This window comes from Bos javanicus, chromosome 10 (assembly GCF_032452875.1).
Source record: "Bos javanicus breed banteng chromosome 10, ARS-OSU_banteng_1.0, whole genome shotgun sequence".
NCBI lineage: Eukaryota > Metazoa > Chordata > Mammalia > Artiodactyla > Bovidae > Bos > Bos javanicus.
Window position 1 is genome coordinate 9,289,072 of NC_083877.1, and position 26,530 is coordinate 9,315,601.

General features: G+C 35.9%; 1 protein-coding gene across 2 annotated transcripts in view; it reads right to left on the bottom strand.

The window, feature by feature from the left end:
• AP3B1 (adaptor related protein complex 3 subunit beta 1) overlaps positions 1–26,530 on the bottom strand; it is a 235,658-nt gene that overhangs the window by 165,495 nt on the left and 43,633 nt on the right. For both annotated transcript variants that reach the window (XM_061430031.1, XM_061430032.1), the window contains exons 4-6: positions 12,624–12,719; positions 11,857–12,017; positions 9,423–9,489 (exon numbers count right to left, since the gene is read on the bottom strand). In XM_061430031.1, the coding sequence (XP_061286015.1) occupies positions 9,423–9,489; positions 11,857–12,017; positions 12,624–12,719 (324 nt within the window). The remainder of the gene's footprint in view (positions 1–9,422; positions 9,490–11,856; positions 12,018–12,623; positions 12,720–26,530) is intronic.

The following is a 26,530-nucleotide window of genomic DNA, read 5'->3' on the forward strand; positions in this document are numbered from 1 at the left end:
AACGTGAAGCTGCATTTATTGACTCCAGCCCTGCCCAAGTACTGGTGCCTGCTGGTCCCAGCATGTATGCACCTCAATCGAAAAAGCAAAGAATTGATTATTTGTGTGAACTAAATAAAAATGTATTATACGTATAATTTTCTATTTGCTATTGATATGGGAAGGAAGTTATGTTTGTGTTTTCAACTCCACATTTTGATGTCTTCTGTACAAATCACTCTTCAGTAATAATATTTCTAAAAGATGAGAACTGTTATCATTTAAAAATCTCTTAAAACAACTAAGTTTATGACATCAAACTATAGAATAACATGGTATTTGTAAAACATTTATATTTACATATGTTTTATACATGTCAATCATATTAATTAAGCTATATTTTTTTAAATGGTTAGGGTGCTAAAGAACAAAAATGAGTAATATCACTTAGAATGAAGTAATATATGAAACCGAAATGGGAATTCAACAAAGTTTGAATTTAAGGAATACTATGTAAAATCAAGTTATTTTGCCTAAACCTAGAGATTATTTTTTTCAATTATGTTTAGACACCAAACAATTAAATGGAAAATCAGTTCCCACATGGTACTAAATTTATCAAAACAAGACCTACAGGTATAAAATAGTTCTACAGAATTAACAAACAACATTAAAATTGAAAAAATAATTGTTTAAGTTCAGGTAAAGTTTATGGAAACACATAAGTAACTAGGAAAAATATTATAAAATCATCTTTTTTCTAATGATTTTAGATATTTCATTCATCATATGGTTTTAACAGTTGACCCCAGCCTAAAAACTGCCAGAAGAATTGGATAATTCTGGTATATTTAATGTTCAATATTCTATAAAAACTTACAGAATTAAAATAAAATGATCTACTGAGATTTGAAAACCAAAAATATTGGTTTCCCAAAAACAGACAGTTAATTTCCATCTCACTGTGTCAATAGTAGCTTTTTACATAAGGGGAAAAATAAATCACTCCAACGAAACTAGCAATGAGCTCATCAAATTCAAATGCAGTTTTCCATTTATGTATTTTTTATATTAAAGCAATAAACATGGCTCATTTATCTTCCCTTGGTTGCCACGTTTTTCTGTGCTGTTGCTATGAACTTCAGCCATTAGCTGTGCTCCAAGGTAAACTACATGAACCATCAACAAAAGTGACACTCCATCTATGGAGTTCATATTTCCTCCAGATTATCTATGCTAGTTGACAAGCTGGTAATGAAAAAAATCACACTAAGCAAATGGTTCCTCTAATAACAATAAATTTTCTATAAAATTATGAAGGGTACAAAACGTTTCCTTGCATCTATTTTGTCATGAATTCTAATTAACGTTGGAAAAACCTGAGAGTGCTGGGTCATCACAAGAAGTGCATCAAGGTTTGATTGATAATATGGTATAAGTTGGCCAGTGCTGCCAAGATTTTCTTCTCTTAAATTAATGGCCATCCAACCTGCCCTAATCATACAGCCCAAATGATATTCCCCTTCTTATTTCAATTTTCTTGAGGCATGGAAAATGGGAAAGATCAGTCATTTATCTTCTAATAGCTGGATAATAGATCTATCACAATAAAACATCTGCACAAACTCAGAGGTGTGTTTTTTGCCCATAAGAGTGAAGCTTTTACCAACATTAAATCAATAACTTATAAAATAGTGTCTTACCCCCACAGCTTAGCTATGAACTACCAATATATTCATTAAACATCATTTTGTAGCTAAATTAAGGAGAAGAAACTTTGTCACCAAAAAAATATAAATAAACAACTCAAATTTTCAGTAGGCACTGATCTAATTTGTTTTCCTAAGAAGCCATTTTCTATTAGAAAGTTAAATGCTACAAAAGGATTTCTTTAAAATTAACCTGAAAGGAAAAGGAAATAAATACCACTTTGCTTTTGAGGTGTTCTAAATAAAAGAAAGAAGGTTCACTACAAAGCTTAAACTGCTCAATAAATATAAATTTCTACATTTTAAACAAAAACGAGAAAGTGTTATAAATTTTAAAAAGGAATTTACACATCCGAAAGGTTTTCAGTAAAGAAATGAAGTGTTTCGGATACGTTGAATAGAGAAAATATGATGAAAATGGTAAATCTAGGAAAATACAATAAAGAAATTATATTAAAAAATATAACAGCTGACTGTATGATTAGCATAAATAAAAGTGTTCCCTTAATTGCACTGACATGGTAAGCTCTTATATCTTTTAAAATTTACAGATACAGACCCCACGGGCTTAGCCTACCGGGCTCCTCCGTCCATAGGATTTTCCAGGCAAGAGTACTGGAGTGGGTTGCCATTTCCTTCTCCAGGGGATCTTCCTGACCCAGGGATTGAACCTGGGTCTTCCGTGTTGCAGGCAGACACTTTACCATCTGAGCCACCAGGGAAGCCCAATAGATACCTTCAGACAATAGCTATCTAAGTAATTCTAAGATGTTTTTCTAGTTATATTACCATAACTGTATTCCTAAACCCAAAGTGACTTATTTTGAGGAAAGGAATATGACAAATATACATATTTATCTAGTAAAAGGGAAAAACACTTCTATTTTAATAGGCCTTTTATTTCTACCTTTTCTTAAAATCAGAGTGACACAACTAATTTTGAAATCTCAATTTCAATAAAATCTTCCTTTAGACTAAAAGAAGCAACAGAAGGTAAATCTCAAAATCAACAGAGATTAAATAGAGTTCTTAAACATATTAACACCTTTCAAAATTTATTTATCAGCAGCAACAGCAATGTCATCATCATTATCATCATGATCCCAAAAAGCTCCTGCTGACAGCAAATAAACTCCTTTTAAAATGTGGAAATAAATTAAATTTGGATCATTTAATGAGGAAATTTTAAACAAAAATGATTTAGGTTTTTTATTTTAAATATTAATGCTAACACTATTAATTAGTGGGGAAGAAATATAGCTATATCACTTCAATATATTATATCTGGCAAGAAAAAGTAATAATAAAGATAAGATCAATAAATATCTATATGGATATCATAATGTTTTCAATCTTTTTACATCAAACTATAAGCATACAAAGGAAAAAATAATCAGAAAACATTCACAAAACATAAACACTTAAATACTGGGTAGACAACTTAATTACTGGGTAGAATGTTAATGCTACCTGGGGAAACGTGAATCTCTGAACGCAAAGTCAGAGAAAGCAAAAAGATTAAAATCAAAGCTCTAAGCAACACTAAAATACTTTGGAATTACCAAACTTTAATTACATGTAAGTAGAAAATAAGTTCTAAAATCAAAGAGTTATCTGTCATTTATGTATCACAAACCTTACAAAGATCTATGATAGTCTGAAACAACTGCCCAGAATAAAAGCAGACATGAGTTAGAAGTGGGCATAAGAGAGAACTGAAAGCAAGAGCAGAGAGAAAGAGAGGAGCCTATGTGTGAAAATACAAAAAAAAAAGATTCCTGGTAGATCAGAGCAGAAGATGAAAATCAAAACAATTGATGAAAATTATCCACACAAAAAAATCCATGATGAAGCAAACAAACAACTGTCACGTAACACTTCAAAATGAATTAACTTGCCTCAAAGAAGCATTTCAAGATCACATAAATGAACTGAAACTGAAAATCACAAAACAGAAATGAACAAAAGACAACAGGAAGAAACAGAAGTTGATTGAAACCAGAAAAGAAATAACCAGACACCTTAATTAAACTGCAAAATGCCCCCGGCAGAAAATAGTTGAATAAAAATTTAGGAAGGGGCATTTAAGAAAAGTACAAAAAGAACCAAGAGAAAGAAAGCGAGATAAAGAAGTAAAGGCAGCAAAGATCCAACTTAGAGAAAACTGAAATCTCTGAAGAAGAAAAGCTAACAGCTGAACAGCAGTAATATTTAAAACTTAACAACAACAACACCGCTTTGCCAGAAATAACATAAATTCTAAATCTATATTGTAAAAAGCCTCACTGGGTATCAGGAAAAAAACTGACCTTGACACACCGGACAAAACTAAAAGATAAAGAGAAAAAAAATCCTCAAGGTCAGCATCTTGCTTAATACACACACGACAGGCATTTCGTTTAAACTGAAACAAGGTAAGGATGCTCACCATCTCCACCACTACTGAACACGGTACTAAAGTTATAATTAACTATGACAAGAAAAATTAGAGTCATTAAGTATCAGAAAAGAGAAAGTAAAGTTATCTCTATTTGCAAATGATATGATTTATTTTCTGGAATGAAACAATGGAGGTTGAAAGATAAAACTAAATCAAACAATAAAAGAATTCAGTAAAGAAGCAAAATGTAAAATCACCATACAGAAAATCAATAGCTAGCTTTCTTCTATACCAATGTAACAAGTTCAACCATACAATGTTAATGCAATTTCGATTTACAACAGCATTCAAGGAAGTAAGGCTAATGATAAACGTAATTCTTAAACCAACATTTAACTCAATTAGTAGTCCCCGTCTCACTACTCTTCACAGAGTACATGCTGGCAATTCAGAAACAATACTTTATCTGCATTCCAGGACTGAGTAAGTGAGTGTAGTGGATAATTTAAGTCACATTTCTTAATGCTGGAAAAGGAAGTTACAAACATTGACATGAAAAGGCAAAACACTGGAGAACCGTGTACTTCTGCTCTGAAATTACAGAATTCAGTATGAACTACTCCCGCTTCATATGGGTAGAAAACAGATGTAGGTTCTTTCCTAATTTAAAAAAAATAAACATATCCTATATATACTTTAGGACAGGTAGTACCTCACAAATGACAAGACAGTCAAAGCTCCCAAAGGATCTATCTACCTATGACCAGAGCATGACACACACCATTTGGGAAGTAAAACATTGAAAATAACAGTAAATACCTAATTACCTGCACCAAGAATATAGCAAATTAATGCTCACAATTATTCAACAAATACTAAATATCTACTATTAACAAGTACAATATTTTTTCTATCGTATTTTGGAAATAAATATAAAATACAGGGTCAGAACCCAGACATTCTAAATTTGCAAAGAAAGTGTATTCTTTACATGCCTTTTTGAGTCGTTTGTTTCTTATTAATCTCCTATTACGGTGTCAGGCACTGTGCTAAGGATTTTATATACAATAACTTCCTCAACACAAACAAAAACTTTATAGATTGGAAATAATAAGGCCTAAAAATTTGGAAGCTGAAATTTATGAAGGCTTAATACATAGCTATTGTTCAGTCGCTTAAGTAGTGTCTGACTCTTTTGGGACTCCATGGACTGCAGCCTGCCAGGCTCCTCTATCCATGGGATTTCCCAGGCAACAATACTGCAGTGCACCGTTACTTCCTTCTCCAGGAGAGAAGGGGATGTTTTCCGCTTCTCTAGAGGAACTTCCCGACCCAGGGATCTAACCCGCCTTTTCTGCATTGCAGGTGGATTCATTACCTCTGAGCCACCAGGGAAGCCCCTAATACATAGCTAATAAGTGGTAAAACTTTAGGCTCAAATACAATTCTGTTTAATTTCAAAGAAGACAGTTGTTACCCATGACATGTTACATCTTGTTTGAAAAGACATGCACATATTATATATGGAGATTTCATTTCTAGGCCAAGAAACTAATTTCTTTAGCTTATTATGTAGCAGAAATCATGGAAAACTACCTTAAAATAAAGGATCTGTTTCTTACAGATCTTAGTATTCTTCACAGTACTTGGCAAATGTCTTCAAGACAGAAGAAACTGAATTTTTTTTTATTATTACTAAAATCAAGTTATCCACAATATCAATAACATTGATTTTGTATTTGGGTCTAGAAGCATATAACAAGTATGCCATACAAAAGACAAAAAGGAATCAAATTTCTTTTCTCTGTCTTCATTATGCCAACCACTACAGAAGAAATAAAGATTCCTGCTACATTATTGACTAAAAGAAATTTGCTATCTAGTCTCCAAGTATGCTGCTACTGCTGCTAAGTCACTTCAGTCGTGTCCGACTCTGTGCAACCCCATAGACGGCAGCCCACCAGGCTCCCCCGTCCCTGGGATTCTCCAGGCAAGAACACTGGAGTGGACTGCCATTTCCCTCTCCAATGCATGGAAGTGAAAAGTGAAAGTGAAGTCGCTCAGTCGTCTCCGACTCTTAGTGACCCCATGGACTGCAGCCCACCAGGCTCCTCAGTCCATGGGATTTTCCAGGCAGGAGTACTGGAGTGGGGTGCCATTGCCTTCTCCGAGTCTCCAAGTATAGTCTCAGGTAAATACAGTAGTTTCAAAAATACATAGCGAAAAATATCACTAAAAGAGTTATCATACACAATATATACACTGGATATTAAAAAAAAGTAGTGAAGGGGGAATAACAAACAAAAAAAGACATGAGACATAGAAAAACATAATGGTAGCTATAAATCAACTATATTATAGTAAGAAGTAATGTCAATGGATTAAACCATCTAAACAAAAAGCATATGTAGTCAGACCAGAGTAAATATCAAGATCCAACTTTATACAGACCTCAGGAGACACACATTAGATTAAAAAATACCAACAGGTTGAGAGTAAAAAGAAGGAAAAAGTATATCATGTAAACAGCAATTGTAAGAAAGTTGTACTTAAACAGGACAAAGTAGAATTTAAAAACTGTTATGAGAGATTGAGACATTTTATAATGACAAAAGGAAGGTAAAAACAATTTTAAGTACATTCTGCTTATTTAACTTATATGCAGAGTACATCATGAGAAAAGCTGGGATGGAAGAAGCACAAGCTGGAATCAAGATTGCTGGGAGAAATATCAATAACCTCAGATATGCAGATGACACCACCCTTATGACAGAAAGTGAAGAGGAACTAAAAAGCCTCTTGATGAAAGTGAAAGAGGAGAGTGAAAAAGTTGCCTTAAAGCTCAACATTCAGAAAACTAAGATCATAGCATCTGGTCCCATCACTTCATGGGAAATAGATGGGGAAACAGTGGAAACAGTGTCAGACTTTATTTTGGGGGGCTCCAAAATCACTGCAGATGGTGACTGCAGCCATGAAATTAAAAGACGCTTACTCCTTGGAAGGAAAGTTATGACCAACCTAGGTAGCATACTGAAAAGCAGAGACATTACTTTGCCAACAAAGGTCCGTCTAGTCAAGACTATGGTTTTTCCAGTGTTCATGTATGGATGTGAGAGTTGGACTGTGAAGAAAGCTGAGCGCCGAAGAATTGATGCTTTTGAACTGTGGTCTTGGAGAAGACTCTTGCGAGTCCCTTGGACTGCAAGGAGATCCAACCAGTCCATCCTAAAGGAGATCAGTCCTGGGTGTTCACTGGAAGGACTGATGTTGAAGCTGAAATTCCAATACTTTGGCCATCTCATGCAAAGAGTTGACTCATTGGAAAAGACCCTGATGCTGGGAGAGATTAGGGACAGAAGAAGGGGACGACAGAGGATGAGATGGCTAGATGGCATCACCAACTCAATGGACATGGGTTTGGGTAGACTCCAGAAGTTGGTGGTGGACAGCAAGACCTGGCATGCTGCGGTTCATGGGGTCGCAAAGAGTCGGACACAACTGAGCGACTGAACTGAACTAATGCACCAAATATCAGAGTTCCTAAATACACAAAGCAAGCAGGGACAGAACTGACAGCTCTATAGTTAACGGTAGACTTCAATATTCCACTTTTAATGAGCCACAAGAAGGAAGATCAATAAAGAACAGAAGACTTGAACAACACTATAAACCAATGAGACCCAAAAGACATCTACAGAATACGCCACCGAAAGGCCAGTAGAATATACATTCCTCTCAAATACACACTGAGCATTCTCCAGGACAGACCGTATACTAAGCCATATATTAACAGCCATAGTCTGGCTTAGCTGGTGGCTCAGATGGTAAAGAATCTGCCTGCAATACAGGAGACTTGGGTTCGACTGCTGGGTCAGGAAGATCCCCTGGAGAAGGTCATGGCAACCCACTCCAGTATTTTTCCCTGGAGAATTCCATGATCAGAGCAGCCTGGCAGGCTCCAGTCCACGGGGTCGAAAAGAGTCGGGCATGACTGAGCGACTGAGCACAATAGGAAGCTAGTGGCTGCTATATTGGCTTCTATAAACAGATATGCATGCAACTGGGTGATATCTTCCTAAAATGAGCTGGAATCCTTTTTTTGAATAGTTTTGAGGGTCGTGTTTTCTGTGGGTGCAGAGGACTCCACCAAAAGATACCATTACACCAGCTCCTCCAGAGGTCTGCTCATAGATCCCATGCATTGCCATTATTTCTAGATCTCATTATTATGTCACTATACATAAAGAATAAGAGTGGGATAGGAAGGAGGAAGAGACACGTACATTTCCAAAAGATGGGGAATTTGCTCAGTACTAACCAGCCAATCAAACAGTGTTATACACATGAAAACATTTTAGTATCTAAGAAAAAAAAATAACACATTTATAATACTAAAACACACTCCTCTATTTTTCATTATCTCTTTAATACTCAATACATTATAAAACAATTATTTGTTTTCAACTGATTCAGCCTTTAAAAATCCTAGTAAATCACTGTTTAAAATAAAAAAAAGTTGGCCTTAAAAGCAGTCGACAATTTAGCTACAGGTTAAAGAAAGAATTGTCTTTCCCCAACTTGCTCTTCTTCAGACTCTCATGAAGAAATATGTAACAAACTAAAATTCCAAATGGAACTTTTCTCTTTACCTGGACATTTTTATTTTTCAAGATTTTAATGAGCTCCATTAATATTTATATAATTTCAAAATCTAGTTGTTGTTGTTCTGTCGCTAAGTCCTGTCTGCCTCTTTGCACTACAAGGACTACAGCATGCCAGGCTTCCCTGTCCTCCACTGTCTCCCAGAGATCGCTCAGATTCATATCCACTGAGTCAGTGATGCTATCTAACCATCTCATCCTCTGCTACCCTCTTCTCCTTTAGCTCTCAATCTTTCCCAGCATCAGGGTGTTTTCCAATGAGTTGGCTCTTCGCATCAGGTAGTCAAAGTATTAGAGCTTCAGCTTTAGCATTAGTCCTTTTAATGAATATTCAAGGTTTATTTTCTTTAGGATTGATTGGTTTGATCTCCATACAGTCCAGAGGACTCTCAAGAGTTCTCCAGCCCCACAGTTTCAAAGCATCAATTCTCTGGCACTCAGCCTTTTTTACGGTCCAAATCTCACATCTATAAGGACTACTGGAAAAAAAACATAGCTTTGACAATACAAACTTTTATTGGCAAAGTGATTTTTCTACTTTTTAATACATTATCTAGGTTTGCCATAGCTTTCCTTCCAAGGAGCAAGTGTCTTTTTATTCTATAAGAATTATTATGTCATATATATGATAGTAAAATAATATTATATAAATAAAGCACAATTTATTGGACATGAAAAGATATTACTTACTGTGCTTTTATCCTTCAGAAGTTTTTCAATTATTTCAATTAACATTTCTTTCTGCTCTGGATCAAGGCTAAAATATAAAAAGAAAAAACTTACGTTAATTTTTTTTCCTTTATTTATAACTTTAAGTAAGGCTAATCATTTCAAGAACATGAAAAATTTTTAAAGTTGGGGGGAGAAAAAGACTTTAGATAGAAATAAACAGAAAACAAATTTAAAGTGGAATGAGTTGACTTTTCCTATTCTATCTAAAGTTGCTCATATTAATTAAACCCAGATATCAAAACCATTAAGAAAATAGTTAAAGAACAAAACTACTTCTTAAAATGAACTTGAAAACCTCAAGAAAGTAATTACAGTTAGTTAAACCATAAAACCTTTTTTTAACTAGGGGGAAATAACAAAATAGGAATCATTTTTGACCATGGATACCTAACTGTCAAAAAGAAACACATAGAAATTTCCAAATAAAAATTCTGTATCATTCTAGTTTACTGACGGAGACATGCATAATAAAACCTGACATCTAAAACCAAAAAGTATAAACAAAGGCTCACATATAAATGACAGATGCATCATAATACCAGCTTTACATACCGAAAAAATTTCTTCCTAGCACAGAATTCAATTGTTCATTCACTGAGAAACTAAACAATGAGCCTACAAAGAGAAGTAAGACAATCTAGTACAGATAGTCCCAGATATAATCTTAAGACATAATGGTGCTATAGATAAGGGACTATGGGGATAGGGAACACTGATGAAGGCAGGAAGGTTGTGGAGGGTTTCTTTTGGGATGCGACATCTCAGAAGAATCTTAAACAGCTTTAGAGCTGGAAAAAGTGGAAATATTCTAGGTAGGGACTAAAAAGGAACAAGAGATGGTAATGAGATAAGAAACATTTTATGGAGAGGACTAATAGGCAGTACTGAGCTACTAGACTGTAAATTCAAGACAGAGAGAGGTAACATGGAGCCCAGTGATGGGCTTTAAACTGTCATAGTGAGCTTTGATTGGAGAAGGAAACGGCAACCCACTCCAGTGTTCTTGCCTGGAGAATCCCAAGGACAGGGGAGCCTGGTGGGCTGCCGTTTATGGGGTCGCACAGAGTCAGACACGACTGAAGTGACTTAGCAGCAGCAGCAGCAGCAGCAGCGAGCTTTGATCTTATTTTGTAAGTTAATAAATAGAAAGGATAAAGACTACGAAGCATGAGTCGACTTTGACAATTAACCTAAGAAAATGAGTTTCACTTTTCATAAACATTATATAAGTTTATTATTGACCATTATAATTATCTCATTTATAATTACCCTGGAGGAGGGCATGGCAACCCACTCCAGTATTCTAGCCTGGAGAATCCTATGGACAGAGGAGCCTGGTGGGCTACAGTCCATAGGGTCACAAAGAGTCTCACTACTGAAATGACTAAGCACATAATTATCTGAACACTCAAAAATTTTAATTGTTTCAAATTCCACTCTCCCTTCTCTAATGTTTCCTAACTAATCCCATTTATATTTTACTTTAAGAAACCCTATATGACAATCTCTGAGCTCTACCCTATCAAAGGCACTGTCATTGTGCTTTATATATACATAGTTCATTATTTAGCAATACCTTACTTTAATTATAGATTGCTTTAATTATTTGGCATATGTTTGATTATTTCCCCTCAAAATGTGATAGTACATCCTCTAACATTTTCATACATCTTATGCATATAGCACCACACCAAAAACACAAAATGATCTTGATAAAAGCTCATGAAATAAATGGTAACTGAAAATAATACCAAATTATGAAAGATAATAATTCTTTTATATAAGCATTATATATTCTACAGAGATTAAGGTACCATATATATATGTATATATGTCTATCAATATAATTATACCATATACAATATATATATCACATAAATATAGTATGGTGCTATATTTAAAAATCAGTATTTAAACAGTATTTAATAAAACGGCTCTGGAAAAGAAGCAAGCAAGGAAGGGAATAGCAGGACCAAAGATGGATCAAAGGGTAACAAAGTGAGCTGAAAAGATAACAAGCTTTAGACTTTACCCTACAATAAGGAAGAGGAAAAAAATCTTAATTTTCTAATAACATAAATGTATGTATAATGAGAAAAACTGTATAAATGATAATTCAATATCTGATTATTTTTAAGTTATAAAATCCATAAAATATCACTGTCCCTAACAGGTTTACAAGTAGAAACCCTGCAAAGGCTCCCAAAATAACCGAAATAAAATAGAAGATGTATAAAGAATATTTGTGGGCAAGGAGAAAGAAACATGGTCACTGAGTTTACTTACTCAGTTTAAGGTCAAACTATTATATGAGCGAATAAAATACGCCTCCGTGGGCTTTAACATTCCATGCAACATTAGGGATGTTTGGTATTATTTATAAAGTACCAACCTGTACAGTTTTTGTATTGCGTGGGCTGCATTCTTCCTAACGTATGGTGATAAGTCAGCAGAAGCTTCCTTAATGGCAAGCATCATAATAGGTACAATAATTGGCACTCTAATACTTGACAGAACTCTCAAAGCACTTGCACGAATTAGTTGATTTGGGTCCTAAAAATAGTACAAAAATATTCATCAAAATTTCAAGTTTGCAATATTTCAAACACATCATTATGAAAGAGTTAACAAGTGCTTATAGGATATAACACAACAATAGCAAAAAAGAAAAAAAGCTACTTAATTTAAAATAAATAACCAGTATATGGAAGTGGCTAAGGAAAAAGAGAAATAAAACGTTTCTTTCTCTGAATAATGTTTTAACAAGCAAAGTAACGTTTGTAGTTCTACTTGATCATATATTACCAAACATGCAGGTTTTTAGAGTTCATAATAATAAAATGCTGCAGGTCGTTAATTTTATCTGAAAAAAAAAGTCACGCCCCCTCTTTGTATACTTTCTACAAGTTAGTGTAATGATGAAGAGTTCTTTGATGCACAATAATGATTACATTGAACATAACGGAACATACAAGGCAAAGCCCAGTTGATTATATAAATTATTTTCCTAGGGTATTGAATAGGCACAGTGAGAGGCCTTTTAACTCTTTCAAAACATGACTGCACTATTGAGTGGATTATTGCTCCACTTCTTTAAATGACACACCTTCAACTGTGCAGAAATGCTGCAGCTATCTGCCTGCTCACTCTACTATTTACCTTCAGAGCTCGCTGAAAAGTGCTTATGGACAAGAGGGCCAGATCCTGCTGCTCTTCAGCGTATCGGACCAGGTAAACATACACTAACTTCTTGATCTGTGAAAAAGAAAAAACCATTTAATCCTAGCCAGAGTGAAAACTAAACATTCAATACTGTCTATACAAAAATCCATTCTCAACTTTCCTAAACTAAGTAACAGAACCTGCTCATAGGCTACATTGCAAAATAAAGATAATACAAGATAATTAATAGAAACAGAAAAAGTTTGTAAAGTAAGGATTTTACTAATCTAATCTGTAACAGCAACATCCTATCAAAGTGTCCTTCCTCTTGAAGGGAAAAAAAGTTCCTGAGCAAAACTTATACAAGAGTATTAAAACATTAACTAAACTGCAAAAGTATTTTCAAAATGAGGGATACAAATAATAGAAGGAACTTGGGTTCTGTCCACTAACCAACTTATGGTATGGGAACTCACATTTGCTCATCTGTCAAAGGTGCTGAAACACAATTCCGATTCTATGATAAATTCAGATTCCAAAAGACATTACATGGTATTTTCAGCTCCGGAAGAATGTGTGACAACAGCATCAATTTAATGTAATAAAAATTCCAGACGGATGGAAGTGTGTTATGAAAACTGTTTTCAAAGGCAATTAAATCACTAAATTTATAACAAAATTATGATGAGCAGAAAAATTAACCGAAAATTGAAATCTGAGTTGAAATTCATCAACTGCTTCCTTATGACACTGCTTTCAGCTTGTATCTCCCTTTACAAATATCTTCAGATACCACTGCCTGATTAATTTTCTGATATATTTCCACAGTACATATCTAAAGGTTTATGCAATGTTCAAAGAGCATGGGAAAGAAGGGAAGTAGCTAGAAACAGGTGGAATCAATGCTGAAAAGGAAAACAATGCTATACTGGGCCATATTTTACATCATAGGAACCAATGTGGATTTCTTTAGGGATAACAGTCAGGGCTTCCCTGGTGGCTCAGATGGTAAAGAATCCACCTGCAACGGGGGAGACCTGAGTTGGATTCCTGGGTTGGGAAGATCCCCTGGAGGAGGTAATGGCAACCCACTCTAGCATTCTTGCCTGGAGAATCCCGTGGACAGAGAAGCTTGGCGGGCTATATCGATAGTCCATGGGTTCGCAGAGTAGGACACGACTGAGCACCTAAGCGCAGCACAGCCGTGGCCTTCTCGTCCTCACGCTTCAGCTACTCTTGACACAGACAGCAGAGTTCTGGGTTCCTTCACCATGCTGTTTGCTCCCTTCTGAATTCACCCCAATTTGCCTATGTTCTTTTCAGTGTGGCACTCCAAGCTACAAATGAAGTCTAAGCAAGACAAACTAGTTAAGATTTTGTTCCAGATGAGGTGCTTTTACTGAGACAACTAATTCTTGATTAAAACCATATACTTTTTCCAAATGTACTACTGACTAAATCAATCCACACTTGAATAATTGGCCTAATGAGGTCTTTTAAAAGGAGGACACTATCTTACACATACCTATAGAAATTTTCAACAACTTAAATTCGATCCGTCATGGCACCCTCCTCAGATAATTTTAGCTCTTAATCTATAATCCAACCTATTTTACTATTCTTCACAATTTCAGGAACAAGAGTGAAAACTTGATGAACGTACTTTCTACATCTTCATCATTACTAATAAAAATGCTAAACACACCATTTCAGGGTAATATCAATTTGTCTGTACTATCTTGACAGGGTTATAGGTGAAATTAACAAAAAACATATTTTCAGTTACTCTTCAGTGTTGAATAGACCCACAGAATCTTAAAAATGAAACCTAATATATAATACAGCCCATACTGTATGTAAAACCTACTCAATACAGCCCATAATCTTCCCTTTCCAGTCAATCAGAAACAGTCCTCAAATATAACTTGATTTTGTCTCAATCTCCACTTAGTTTATCATCCTTTTTTCTCTCAAGTTCTACTAATCAAAATCTTCCATAAAAGCAAACATTAAACAATAAAATTTCCACTAGTAGGGGAACAGTAAAACAAATTACGGTATATCCACATAACATTGTATTATGTGGCCATTATATATAATTAAGTGAATCTATATTTGACATTGAAAATATGTCCTTGTAAAAATTTTTAAGGATGCAAAACAGTATGTATTTTATGATCTCACTTCTGTATTAATAGAAAATATACACACACATGCTATATTTTATCAGTCTTAGGATACACCATTCAATTTGTAAGATGTACCATAATTTCATGGACCACAAGAAAGGTACAAACCTCTGCCAATTTTAAGTCATCCCCAATTGCAAAGATAAGTCCCAACTGCATAAACTTTAAAATAGAAAACACATGTCTTAGACCAGACATAATATGGTAATAATAGCAAATAGTTATATACTTAACTATGTGTCAGGCACAGTTCTAAATGTTTTATTCAGATTAATTAATTTTATATTCACAACTCAATGAATAGACATTATCATTTGTACTTTACAGGTGAAGAAACTGAAGCACAGAGACGCTAAGTAACTTGAGCAACATGGAAATCTATTAAATGAAGAACCAAGATTCAAAGCAGTTAAGCATAAAAGTTAACATTACACAGTAAAGTGTTAACAGTGACTGTCTTTGGGTAATGGTATTAACCAGTGACCTTCACTCTTTACATCTTTCTATATTATTTAATTTTTTTACAACAAATATTAAGTTTATACTCATAAACCAATAGAGACATTTTCACTTCAGGGGTGAATCTCATGTTTCCAGACAACCTCCAACTCCAAAATAATAGTACTTTCTCTGATTTTAAAAGTATTTGAAGTTTTCATTATAAACAATCTGAAACAACGTATTTTTAAGTTCCCACACTCCTCTAAGATGGCTTTTTCTATAGCATTGGCAACATGTAGCCACCAGAACTATTTTAAATGAGTTCAACAGACAAAAACTCAGCTAAATCAACAAGTTTTTGCAAGTCAACTGTGACAGCCCCCTGCTGTTGAACGTTAGCCAATCAGAAACAAATTCACTCCAAAAAACCACACACCTTGGCCTGTCAATCAATCAAAAGCAGATCTCACCCAAATGCCCACTCATCCACAGATGATACCAACCCACTCAGACCCCTTCAAGTCAATCAAGTGATCTCACATAAGAATACAAAAAATGGGTTCCAAAATTAAATGATACTAGTATCCAAGATGGTAACCAAATGATCCAAATATACCCAATGCTTTAGATTATATTTAAATGGATATATAAAATCTTTAAATTCTTAAATCCCAGTTTAAGAAGCACTTATCATTTTCTCCCCAACCAGATTTTAAAGTTCCTAAGATTACAACAGTACTTTGGCCACCTCATGCAAAGAGTTGACTCATTGGAAAAGACTGATGCTGGGAGGGATTGGGGGCTGGAGGAGAAGGGGAGGACAGAGGATGAGATGGCTGGATGGCATCACTGACTCGATGGACGTGAGTCTGAGCGAACTCCGGGAGTTGGTCATAGACAGGGAGGCCTGGCGTGCTGCGATTCATGGAGTCGCAAAGAGTCAGACACGACTGAGCGACGGAACTGAACTGAAGATTAATTACAACAGCACCAAAAAGGAGCCAACATTTGCTGGTTGACTGATCTGCACCAATTTAAACGTATCAAATCAAGATTTTAAATAAGATATTTTTCAAATCTTGGAACAAACGTGAGGTTATTTAGTACAGGCACCATAGCCTGGCACACAGTAAGAGCCCAATAATAATCAGCTGAATGAAACATCACAGCCCAATGAGAGACAATGGGCGGGGGGTGGGGAGGGACATTTCCTATTAGATTGCTATATCTAACTTACCACCAATAGTTACAATTCATGAAACAGATGTTTAAAAGGACATCAACACACTGTTAGAAAACAACAGGTATTAAGAAGATTGCGTCCAAAGTCTTTAACTTGTGGGTTTTTTTAAAGAAAATTAATCATTTAAAATACTCTTTCTCTTCACCAATTATATTCAGATCTCAGTCTACAGTTCTCAGCAAAGTGTGGAAACAAGATTGGGTTGGGTCCACACCCACCTCCTCATCTTCTTGGGATTTATTTCTCAGCAACATCTTTTATTTACCTAACTGTAAGCCAGCTCTTAAAGCTGAATTATGAACTCCAAAATATATCTAGCATATATACTGGCAACACTGAAACGTTCAAACCACAGCTGAGCTAGAAGGCTTGCTATAATTACTCACCATTGGAGAAGGATTTTTATGACTGTTATAGCAAAAAGCATAACAATATTAAATCACAGAAGGTTGCAAAACACTAAATTTGTTCAAGTTCTGTTATAAGAATCAATCAATATTGACCACAAGAGGCCTATGCACTGACTGGCTGCAGGTGTGCAGAGAAAGCCTACTTTCCCTGAAACCATTCTGTGACCAGAAATGGGAGTACTTAAAGCTTCGTGACTACTCCATTCTCTGATCAGTTACTTTCATTCAATGTTACAATACTCCTTGCTGTAAAGCTAATCACAGCAGAGCCCCAGTAGGCTGGAAGAACACAGGCAGATCTGTTTAATTAGCTTATCAATACTAGTGCATCAAACTTCATGAGTTATTGACTAAACCTTTGATTATTTCTGTAGTATAACCACTGATTGCTTACTAGGTCACTTTTGGTATCATTTGACATCGAATGGCTTATGACGTACAGCTCAACTGTGTGTCTAAGGCAGCATGTACTTGTAAAAATGAAATTTTGTACTTGACAGCAATGAAACATCCATTTTCTGAACATAAATTTTAAGCAGCTTAGGTCAGTTTTTCCACATTAGAGGATTAAGCCTGTTTCCAAAAACTAACAGCATTATAAGAGCAAAACAAACCTAGAACAAACAGATCAATACAGTAGTCCCCCTCTACCTGTGAGGGGTATGTTCCAAGACCCCCAGGAGATGCCTGAAACTATAGATGGTACTAAATTTCATACATATTCTGTTTTTTCCATAAAGTTTAATTTATAAATTAGCCACAGTATGAGGCTAACAATAACTAATAATAAAGGGAACAGTATAACAATATAGTGTAATGGAAGCTGTGTGAATCTGATCCCTCTCACTTACTGGACTGCACCTACCCTTCTTTTTGTGGTGATGGGAGATGATGAAATACCTATGTGTAAGATGAAGTCAGGTGAATGAAGCTGGCACTGTGATACAGGGTCAGGCTGCTATTGACCTTCTGATGGTGCATCAGAAAGAGGGTCATCCGCTATGGGTGATCCTGGGATTACCGAGCACGACAATGTTGATGGTTAGATGTTAGGAGCAGATGTCATCAATGGTTGGGGACCCCAGAGAGAATGGCACAAAATTTAATCACACTAGTGGGAGAAGACAATGGCACACCACTCCAGTACTGTTGCCCGGAAAATCCCATGGATGGAGGACCCTGGTAGGCTGCAGTCCATGGGGTCGCTAAGAGTCGGACACGACTGAGTGACTTCACTTTCACTTTCCATTTTCATGCATTGGAGAAAGAAATGGCAACCCACTCCAGTGTTCTTGCCTGGAGAATCCCAGGGACGGGGGAGCCTGCTGGGCTGCAGTCCATGGGGTTGCACAGAGTCGGACACGACTGAAGCAACTTAGCAACAGCAGCATGTGTTATAGTGAGCAATTTAAAACTTATGAACTGTTTATTTCTAGAATTTTCCATTTAATATTTTTGGACTGCAGCTAACCATGGGTAACTGAAATCATGGAAAGTGAAACCATGGGGGAGAGGCAGAATTATATTTATAGGGACATTTCTGTTACAAATATTAGACAGCATATCAGAATCTGATTGTAAAGGTTAAAAATGAATAGAAAAGTTCTACTCTTGATAACTGAACATTACAAATAGCTAACAGTACAGAATTTTCTATTTAAAACAAGAATCCTGGAAGTCCAGGAGGAACAAGTTACAGCATAACTTATTATCAATATCCAAGGACGTGGTCATTTCTAGCCATATCTAAAACAAAAAATTTATATACCCAAATGGGCCAAAGACCTAAACAGACATTTCTCCAAAGAAGACATACAGATGGTCAGCGGGTGCACAGAACAGTGTTCAACATCACTAAACATTAGAGAAATGAAAATCAAAACTACAATGAGGTATCACCTCACTCTGATCAGAATAGCCATCACTTAAAAAAAAAAAAACCTACAAATAACAAATGCTGGAGAGTGTATGGAGGAAAGGGACCCCTCTTACACTGCTGGTGGGAATGTAAACTGGTGCAACCACTATGGAAAACAGTACAAAGTTTCCTCAAAACACTAAAAAAACGTTGCCATATTATGCAGAAATCACACTCCTGGGCCTGTACCCTGACAAAACCGTCATTTGAAAAGATACATGCATCCCTATGTTTTCAGTAGCTCGATTCCCAATAGCCAAAACATGGAAACCACCTAAATGTCCATCAACAAATGAATGAACAAACAAGATGTGGTACATATATACAATGGAATACTTGTTGCTGTTCAGTTGCTAAGTTGTGTCCAAATCTTTGCGACCCCATGGACTGCAGCACTCCACGCTTCTCTGTCTTACACTATCTCCAGAGTGTGCTCAGATTCATGTTCACTGAGTCAGTGATGCTATCTAACCATCACATCCTCTGCCACCCTCTTCTTTTGCCTTCAATCCTTCCCAGCCGTAGGGGTCTTTTCCAATGAGTCGGCTCTGTGCATCACGTGGCCAAAGTACTGGAGCTTCAGCTTCAGCTTCAGCACCAGTCCTTCCAATGAATATTCAGGGTTGATTTCCTTTAGGATGGACTGGTTTGATCTCCTTCCTGTCCAAGGGACTCTCAAGAATCTTCACCAGCACCACAGTTCAAAAACACCAATTCTTCGGGGCTCTACTTTCTTTATGGTCAAACTCCCACATCCATACATAACTACTGGAAAAACAACAGCCATGACTATACGGACCTTTGTCAGCAAAGTGATGTCTCTGCTTTTTTATATGCTGTCTAGGTTTATCATAGCTTTCCTTACAAAGAGCAAGCATCTTTTAATTTTGCCCCTGCATTCTCCATCCACAGTAATTTTGGAGCCCAAGAAAATAAAATCTGTCACTGCTTTCACAATGGAATACTACTCCTTAAGTATAAGATAATACTTAAGAATGAGATAATACCATTTACTGATTCAATGGGCTTGAACGCTGAGCGAACTCCAGCAGATGGTGAAGGACAGGGAGGCCTGACTTGCTGTAGTTCATGGAGCTGCAGAGAGCAGGACACAACTCAGTGACTGAACAATGGCAACAGCAGCATTCACAGCAACATGGATGGAGCTGGCAATCATCCTACTCAGAGAAGCAAGTCAGGAAAAAGGATAAATATGGTACAATATCACTTGCGTGTGGCACAAATGAATTTATCCAGGGAACAGAGAGTCACAGACAGAGAACAGCCCTGTGGTTGCCAAGGGGGAGACAGGGCTGGGGAAAGGATTAGAGATACAAACTGTTATACAGAATGGATAAGTAACAGGGTCCTGCTGCAGAGCACACAGAACTACATTCACTATCCTGTGAAAACCCATAATGGAAAAGAATATAAAAAACAATGTATACATATAACTGAATCACTTTGCTGTACAGCAGAAACTGATACAGCAGTGTAAATCAACTCTCCTTCAATACAATAGAGTTAAAACAAATTTATACCAATGCCAGATACCTCCCAAAGGATAGCAAATACCAGATGATGATAAAAGGTCAAAGAAACTGAAGAAAAAGGAGGAAGGATTCAAACAGGAAGAATGGCTTTAAAAGGGGAATGACCTAAAATGGTTTCTGAAGCCAAGCTGCCTGGCTCTGGATTCTGACTGCCAGGCACTAGTGTGTGACCTTGCTCACGTAACCTAATCTCTCTGCTACTCTGTCCTCATAATGAAAATACGGAAAATGAAAGAACCAGCTTCACAGGGCTGTTTGCGAGCATAAAGTGAGTTGTTATATGTAAGGCACTAAGACAAGCTTTACCTACAGCTCACAACTTTTCTAAGTGAAAGCCTGATTTTTTCCCCAGCTACTTAAACTCTTAGACCAGAAATCATAAAACTAATGTACATATCAAATTAGGAGCTCAGACAGCTCAGATGGCATTGTCATACCACAAAAACAGTTTAATTATCAATTCAGAATTATACATCGTAACAAGCTCATAAATTGTACTTAATAAGTATCTACTAAACTAATCATAAGTAAACTTTGAAAATATTGTAAGATTACATGCTCAGTCTAGATTTATCCCGTTAATTAGAATCAGTTCATCAAGTTAAGTCCAATATTAATTTATCCTAGTTCTTCAGTTGGCAACAAGTATACAAGTGTTTCGATTTTAATTTACTCAAGTTAGTCAAGTTCATTCTACGATGCCTATTCATTTGTGCACAAAATTCATCTATCTGAAATATGTATTGTACTTACTATCTAATAGAAAATGACATTACTTCAAAATGTATCTAAAAAGCAGGTTTAAAATTTTTATAGAATCTTTAAATTTGTATAATATAAATTATCCTACTAAAAAATTTAAGATGACAGGAAAACATTTTATATACTGAAATGTACACTCTAAAAATTGTATAACATATACTTCACCACGCTTTTCCAGATTTCGAACACGCAAATGCAAATTATTTAAACTACTAGTTTCTCTTGTATGAGAGATTAACGCCCAATCTATTCCATAGTGTCCAAATAATAGCTAAGAGTCTACATTATATCAACATTGTGTTTGTATAACAGAAATGAAATATGACCTGGCTGATCTGTTTGTTTCACTTAAGCAAAAAACTCTAATCATCATTCTCAGGTCATGATTAGTTTACGCACTCTATTTTTCTTGTTCCAAATTTTTCATTAGAAAATGCCTTGTTTTCCAAACTAGAAGTAATTAAGTACTGACTATAAAACTGCTAATGATATGCAGTTTACTTAATATATTCTGTAAAACCCCGTCACAGAACTCAATATAAAGGATGGAAAAGAGAAAGAGAATTTTCAAGCATGTAAACTAGCTATAAATTGAAAATTCCTCATGGAAAGTAGGAAAATTTGAGAGTGATGTTTTCATTTGACTGATAACTTTCCATATTTTAGGGTTTTAAAAATATTTCCAGATTATGATATAAAGCTATAACTTAGAAATAATAACTGAGAGATCTTATTTACCCTCCCTACCTTAACCACACAGAAAATCAGGGGGAATAAAGTGAAACAAAAGTTTTCATATGTTGGACACCAGGCAGTACATTACTGTGAACCCTGCTGCTGCTGCTGCTAAGTTGATTCAGTCGTGTCCGACTCTGTGCGACCCCAAAGACGGCAGCCCACCAGGCTCCCCCGTCCCTGGGATTCTCCAGGCAAGAACACTGGAGTGGGTTGCCATTTCCTTCTCTAATGCATGAAAGTGAAAAGTGAAAGGGAAGTCGCTCAGTCGTGTCCGACTTCTCGAGCCCATGGACTGCAGCCCACCAGGCTCCTCCGTCCATGGGATTTTCCAGGCAAGAGTACTGGAGTGGGGTGCCATTGCCTTCTCCGACTGTGAAGCCTGAGAAAGGGGAAAAAGTCAAGGGAGCAACTCAAACAGAATCCAGAAAACTCACTGTGCCTCACTGTGCTGAGGAGACAGTGATCAAAGTTCACACAGGCCAAGGGTGCCTGAGTTTGCAAAGCAGAATACCAAAGAGGAGGGAACTTCAGAGAGAGAAAGAATGCACTCTGGAGAGGAACAACATCAAACTGTGGGCTAGCACGGTCTTGCACATACGATGCAACTATCTGAAGCCAGACCAGAAAAACACAGGGAAGCAGCAGGCACAACAGACACCAAAGATCACAAAAAGCAAGGAAAAGCTCATGTTCTCACCAGCCAGAGAGAAAATATCTCATAAATACACCTATGACTGAGCAGAATCCTAAGGTACTGCTTTAGTAGTGGGCCTACATCAGTCTAGCCTAAAGGTGTTTCTGTATCTTTTAGTAAACATTGAAAGTATGCTTTGACAAGTATCCTCCAATTAAAAATTTAAAAATACAAAAAAAAAAAAAGAAAGGATAAGGTGGTAGGAAATTCGTATTTAGTGGACTAGCTCGGAGATCTGATACAGCTACTGACTGTTTCTCAGAGAACCTAAGCAGTTAAAATAAAACAGTATAAAATATCCAAAACAAGTATGCTTTGAAATAATCAAGTGATCCACATAAACTTAACTGTGCATCACAAGAAAACTCAACGCAATTTAAACAAAAATCAGGACAGTATGAATCATAACTGTGAGAAAAATCAGTCTCCAGAAAAAGACTTAAAACGACAGAAATGACAGAACTAGCAGAGGGATGTTACAACTATTATAGATATGCTCCATATGGCCAACAAGGTAGACAAAAATATGAATATGCTGAAGCGATAACTGGAGGATATAAAAACGATCTCATTAAACATGTAGAAATGAAAAATACAGTAGCTGGTAAGATAACTATACTGCAGGGGAGTCACAACAGCTAGACACTACAAAAGGCAAGATGGGTTAGCCTGAGCACTTCTCAAGTGAAGCACAGGGAGAAAAGACTGAAAAAGGGACCTGTGCAACACTACCAATTAGTGTACTGTATGTCTGCTTGAAATACCAGAAGGAACGAAGACAGAAAAGACATATTTTTGAAAAACTAATGTCTGAAATGTTTATCAATTTTAAGAAAATTATAAACCCACACGAGTTAGAAGCTCAACAAACCCCAAGCAGAATAAGCATGAAGAAAAATATGACAAGGTATACCACAGTAAAACTGAAAACCAGTGATAAACAGAAAAATCTTAAAATCAACAGAGGAAAGAAAAGATAGCTTACACAGAGAGAGAAGAGTGACAAGACACTTGGCATAAGAAGCCGTGTAGGTCAGAAAACAATAAAATATTTTTTAAATACTAAAAGAAAAAGACAGTAAAGAACACAGAAATATACATTTTACTCAGCAAAGATGTTTTCAAATTGTATACAAAAGAAGAGAAAGACTTTTTTAAACAAAAGCTGAGAAAACTCATCAGCAGCAAAACAAAACACTAAAGAAATTCCTCTAGTCATTCAGGGAAAAAAATCCAGTCATTCATGGACTTACATGAAGGAATCAAAAGGGACATGAATGGTAAACACAGAAGGACAAATAAAAGACTTTGGGGGGTGGGAAGGGGAGCTCATTTTTAAATCTCTTTAATAGATATATGGACTTGTGGTAATTTTGGAATAAAACCCCAGCAGAACAATCTCCCACATACAATTAAAAAACCTAGACATAATACAAAAAGCACTAAAATCCCTGGCAATGAAACAGAAACAAACAGATTCTTCTGGTATAGAGAGTATGTGCAAAGATGGTAAGAAAAAGAGCTGCATGAACTAACGTCCCCATTTCCATGGTTTTCTGCTGAGGCTAAGTGAACAGTCAATGAAGTACAGGTGGAGGCACTGATGGATAAACCAGTCTCTCTGACAGAACCCAAAAGTGAACACAGCAACACCATGGCCACTGAAGACAACAGGGGAATCCATAAAGTAGAGCCCGGAGATGGGCTCTTAAGCAGTCTCTAGCCACATCTCTGACTAACTTCTGAACCATGGAAGCTCAGAACAGACTCAAAGCAGCTCAGCAAAAGACAAAACATATAAGATTAAGCTGCTGCCTATGCAAGAGAATTTGAAATCTGAATCTAGGCAAAATAACTGCCTTCTAAAACAAAAACATCACCTATAGAATATAAAAGGATGCAGAATCTACATAATTTAATATTCATTATTTCAAAAGAAACAACCTAAATTACCCAACATAAGAAAAAGTAAAACAATGGAACATAAGCACACAAGAAAAGGAAATCAACGAATAAAAGCCTGAGGAAATGATACTGGAACTAGCAGACAAGGATTTTAGAGCTGGTGTTACACTTATTCTTAAGAAAAAGAAAATGTGCTCTCCATTAATATAGGATATAGGAAATTGCAGCAAGGAAACAAAGGATATAAAGGGATAAACTGAAATTCTAAAATGAAAAAATAGTTTTAATACTTTTAATATCTTAATTTCTAAAGTAAAAATGAATGTACTTAATTAAATGGAGTGAACAGAAGAATGAGTAAGCAACTCAAAAATAGATGAGTAAGAATTATATAATATAAAGAATAAGAAAAAAATCTAAAAAAACCAACAAAGTTCCATACATTCTCAGATAAAAATTAAACAACATAACATATATGCAATTTTAATACCAGAAAGAGAAAAAAGAAGAGGGCAAATATTACCTGAAGAAATAATCGCCCCAAATTTTCCACTTTTGATCAAAGACAGGAACTTACAGGACTAAGGTGCTCAACACACACCAACCAAATGAACACAAATAAAATCACACCAAGGCACAGTACAGTCAGATTACTCAGAGCCAAAGATAAAGAGCAAAAAATGAAAGCATCAAGAGGAAAATTACAAATTATACAGGAAGATCAATGATCCAGTCATCAGAAACTTTACATAAGAAAGTATGGACAGCAAAAGAATCTTCAAAGCATCTTTGTGTTGAAACAAAAACAAACTATTAACCCAGAAGTCTACAACCAGTGAAACAATTCTTCAGGAATGAAGGCAAAATGCAAACATTTTCAGATAAAAGTAAGAGAATTCATTGCTAGCAGACCTCCACTACAGAAAAAGCCAACAGAAATTCTTCAGGCAGGATGATCTTGATACTGACAGAAATGTGAATCCTTAGAACTCAAAGAGAACATTGGATATGATAAATATCTGAATAAATGATTAATACTTTTTTCTGTTTTTCTCTTTTAATTCCTTTATATCACATAAGTATTTAAAGGAAAAACTTCACTGTCTTATGATGTTTTTAACTTATATAAACCTGGTAAGTTAATAACTAAAACTTAAAAGACAATAGGGATATGGATATATACAGTTGCAAGATTTCTATACTTTATGTGAAGAAGTGCAACATTAAACATAACTGGACTGTGAAAAGCTAAGTGGATACAGCCAACACTAAGAAAAAAAAATACAAAGTATGGGTTAAAAATAAAAACAAGAAAAATTTAACTGTCATTTCTTCCATTAAAAAAGAGGAAAAGGAGAGAAAAAAAAAAAAAAAACAAAGGAAACCAAAAAAAAGAAATGGTATAATAGTACACTCAAATTCAACAACATCAATAAATACATCAAGTGTTAACAAAATAAACACTCCTATTACAAAACCGAGATGGAACTCCCCTGGTGCTACAGTGCCTAAGAATCCACTTGCCAGTGCAGGGGACATAGGTTCAGTCTCTGGTCTGGGAAGATTGCACATGTCACAGGGCAACTAAACTTGTGACCACATCTGTAATACTGAAGCCCGTGCGCCCTACAGCCTGTGCTCTGCAACAAGAAAAGCCACTGCAATGAGAAGCCCACAAACCCCAACTAGAGAACAGCCTGTCTAACACAACTAGAGAAAGCCCATACAGAGCAACAAAGAACTAGGACAGCCAAAAATAAATAAATTAATTAAAAAAACAAAAACAAAAAAACATACCATTTGCTCAGATCAATCTCTATTTCTCTTCATTGAACTTTTCAATCCTACTCATCTTTCTCAACAGTTTCTACATGGGCTCATTCTGTTTTTCTTTCACACTCTATCAGTCTCATATTAGTCCTTCTGATCTAATATTAATTACCTTGGCCTCAAAGTTCTGTCAATCTCTCGACAGTTATACAGAGAGACCAATAATTGAAGGCTCCCACTACATCCTGCCTTCTGCTCACCTCCTGCTACACTGAGAAAGG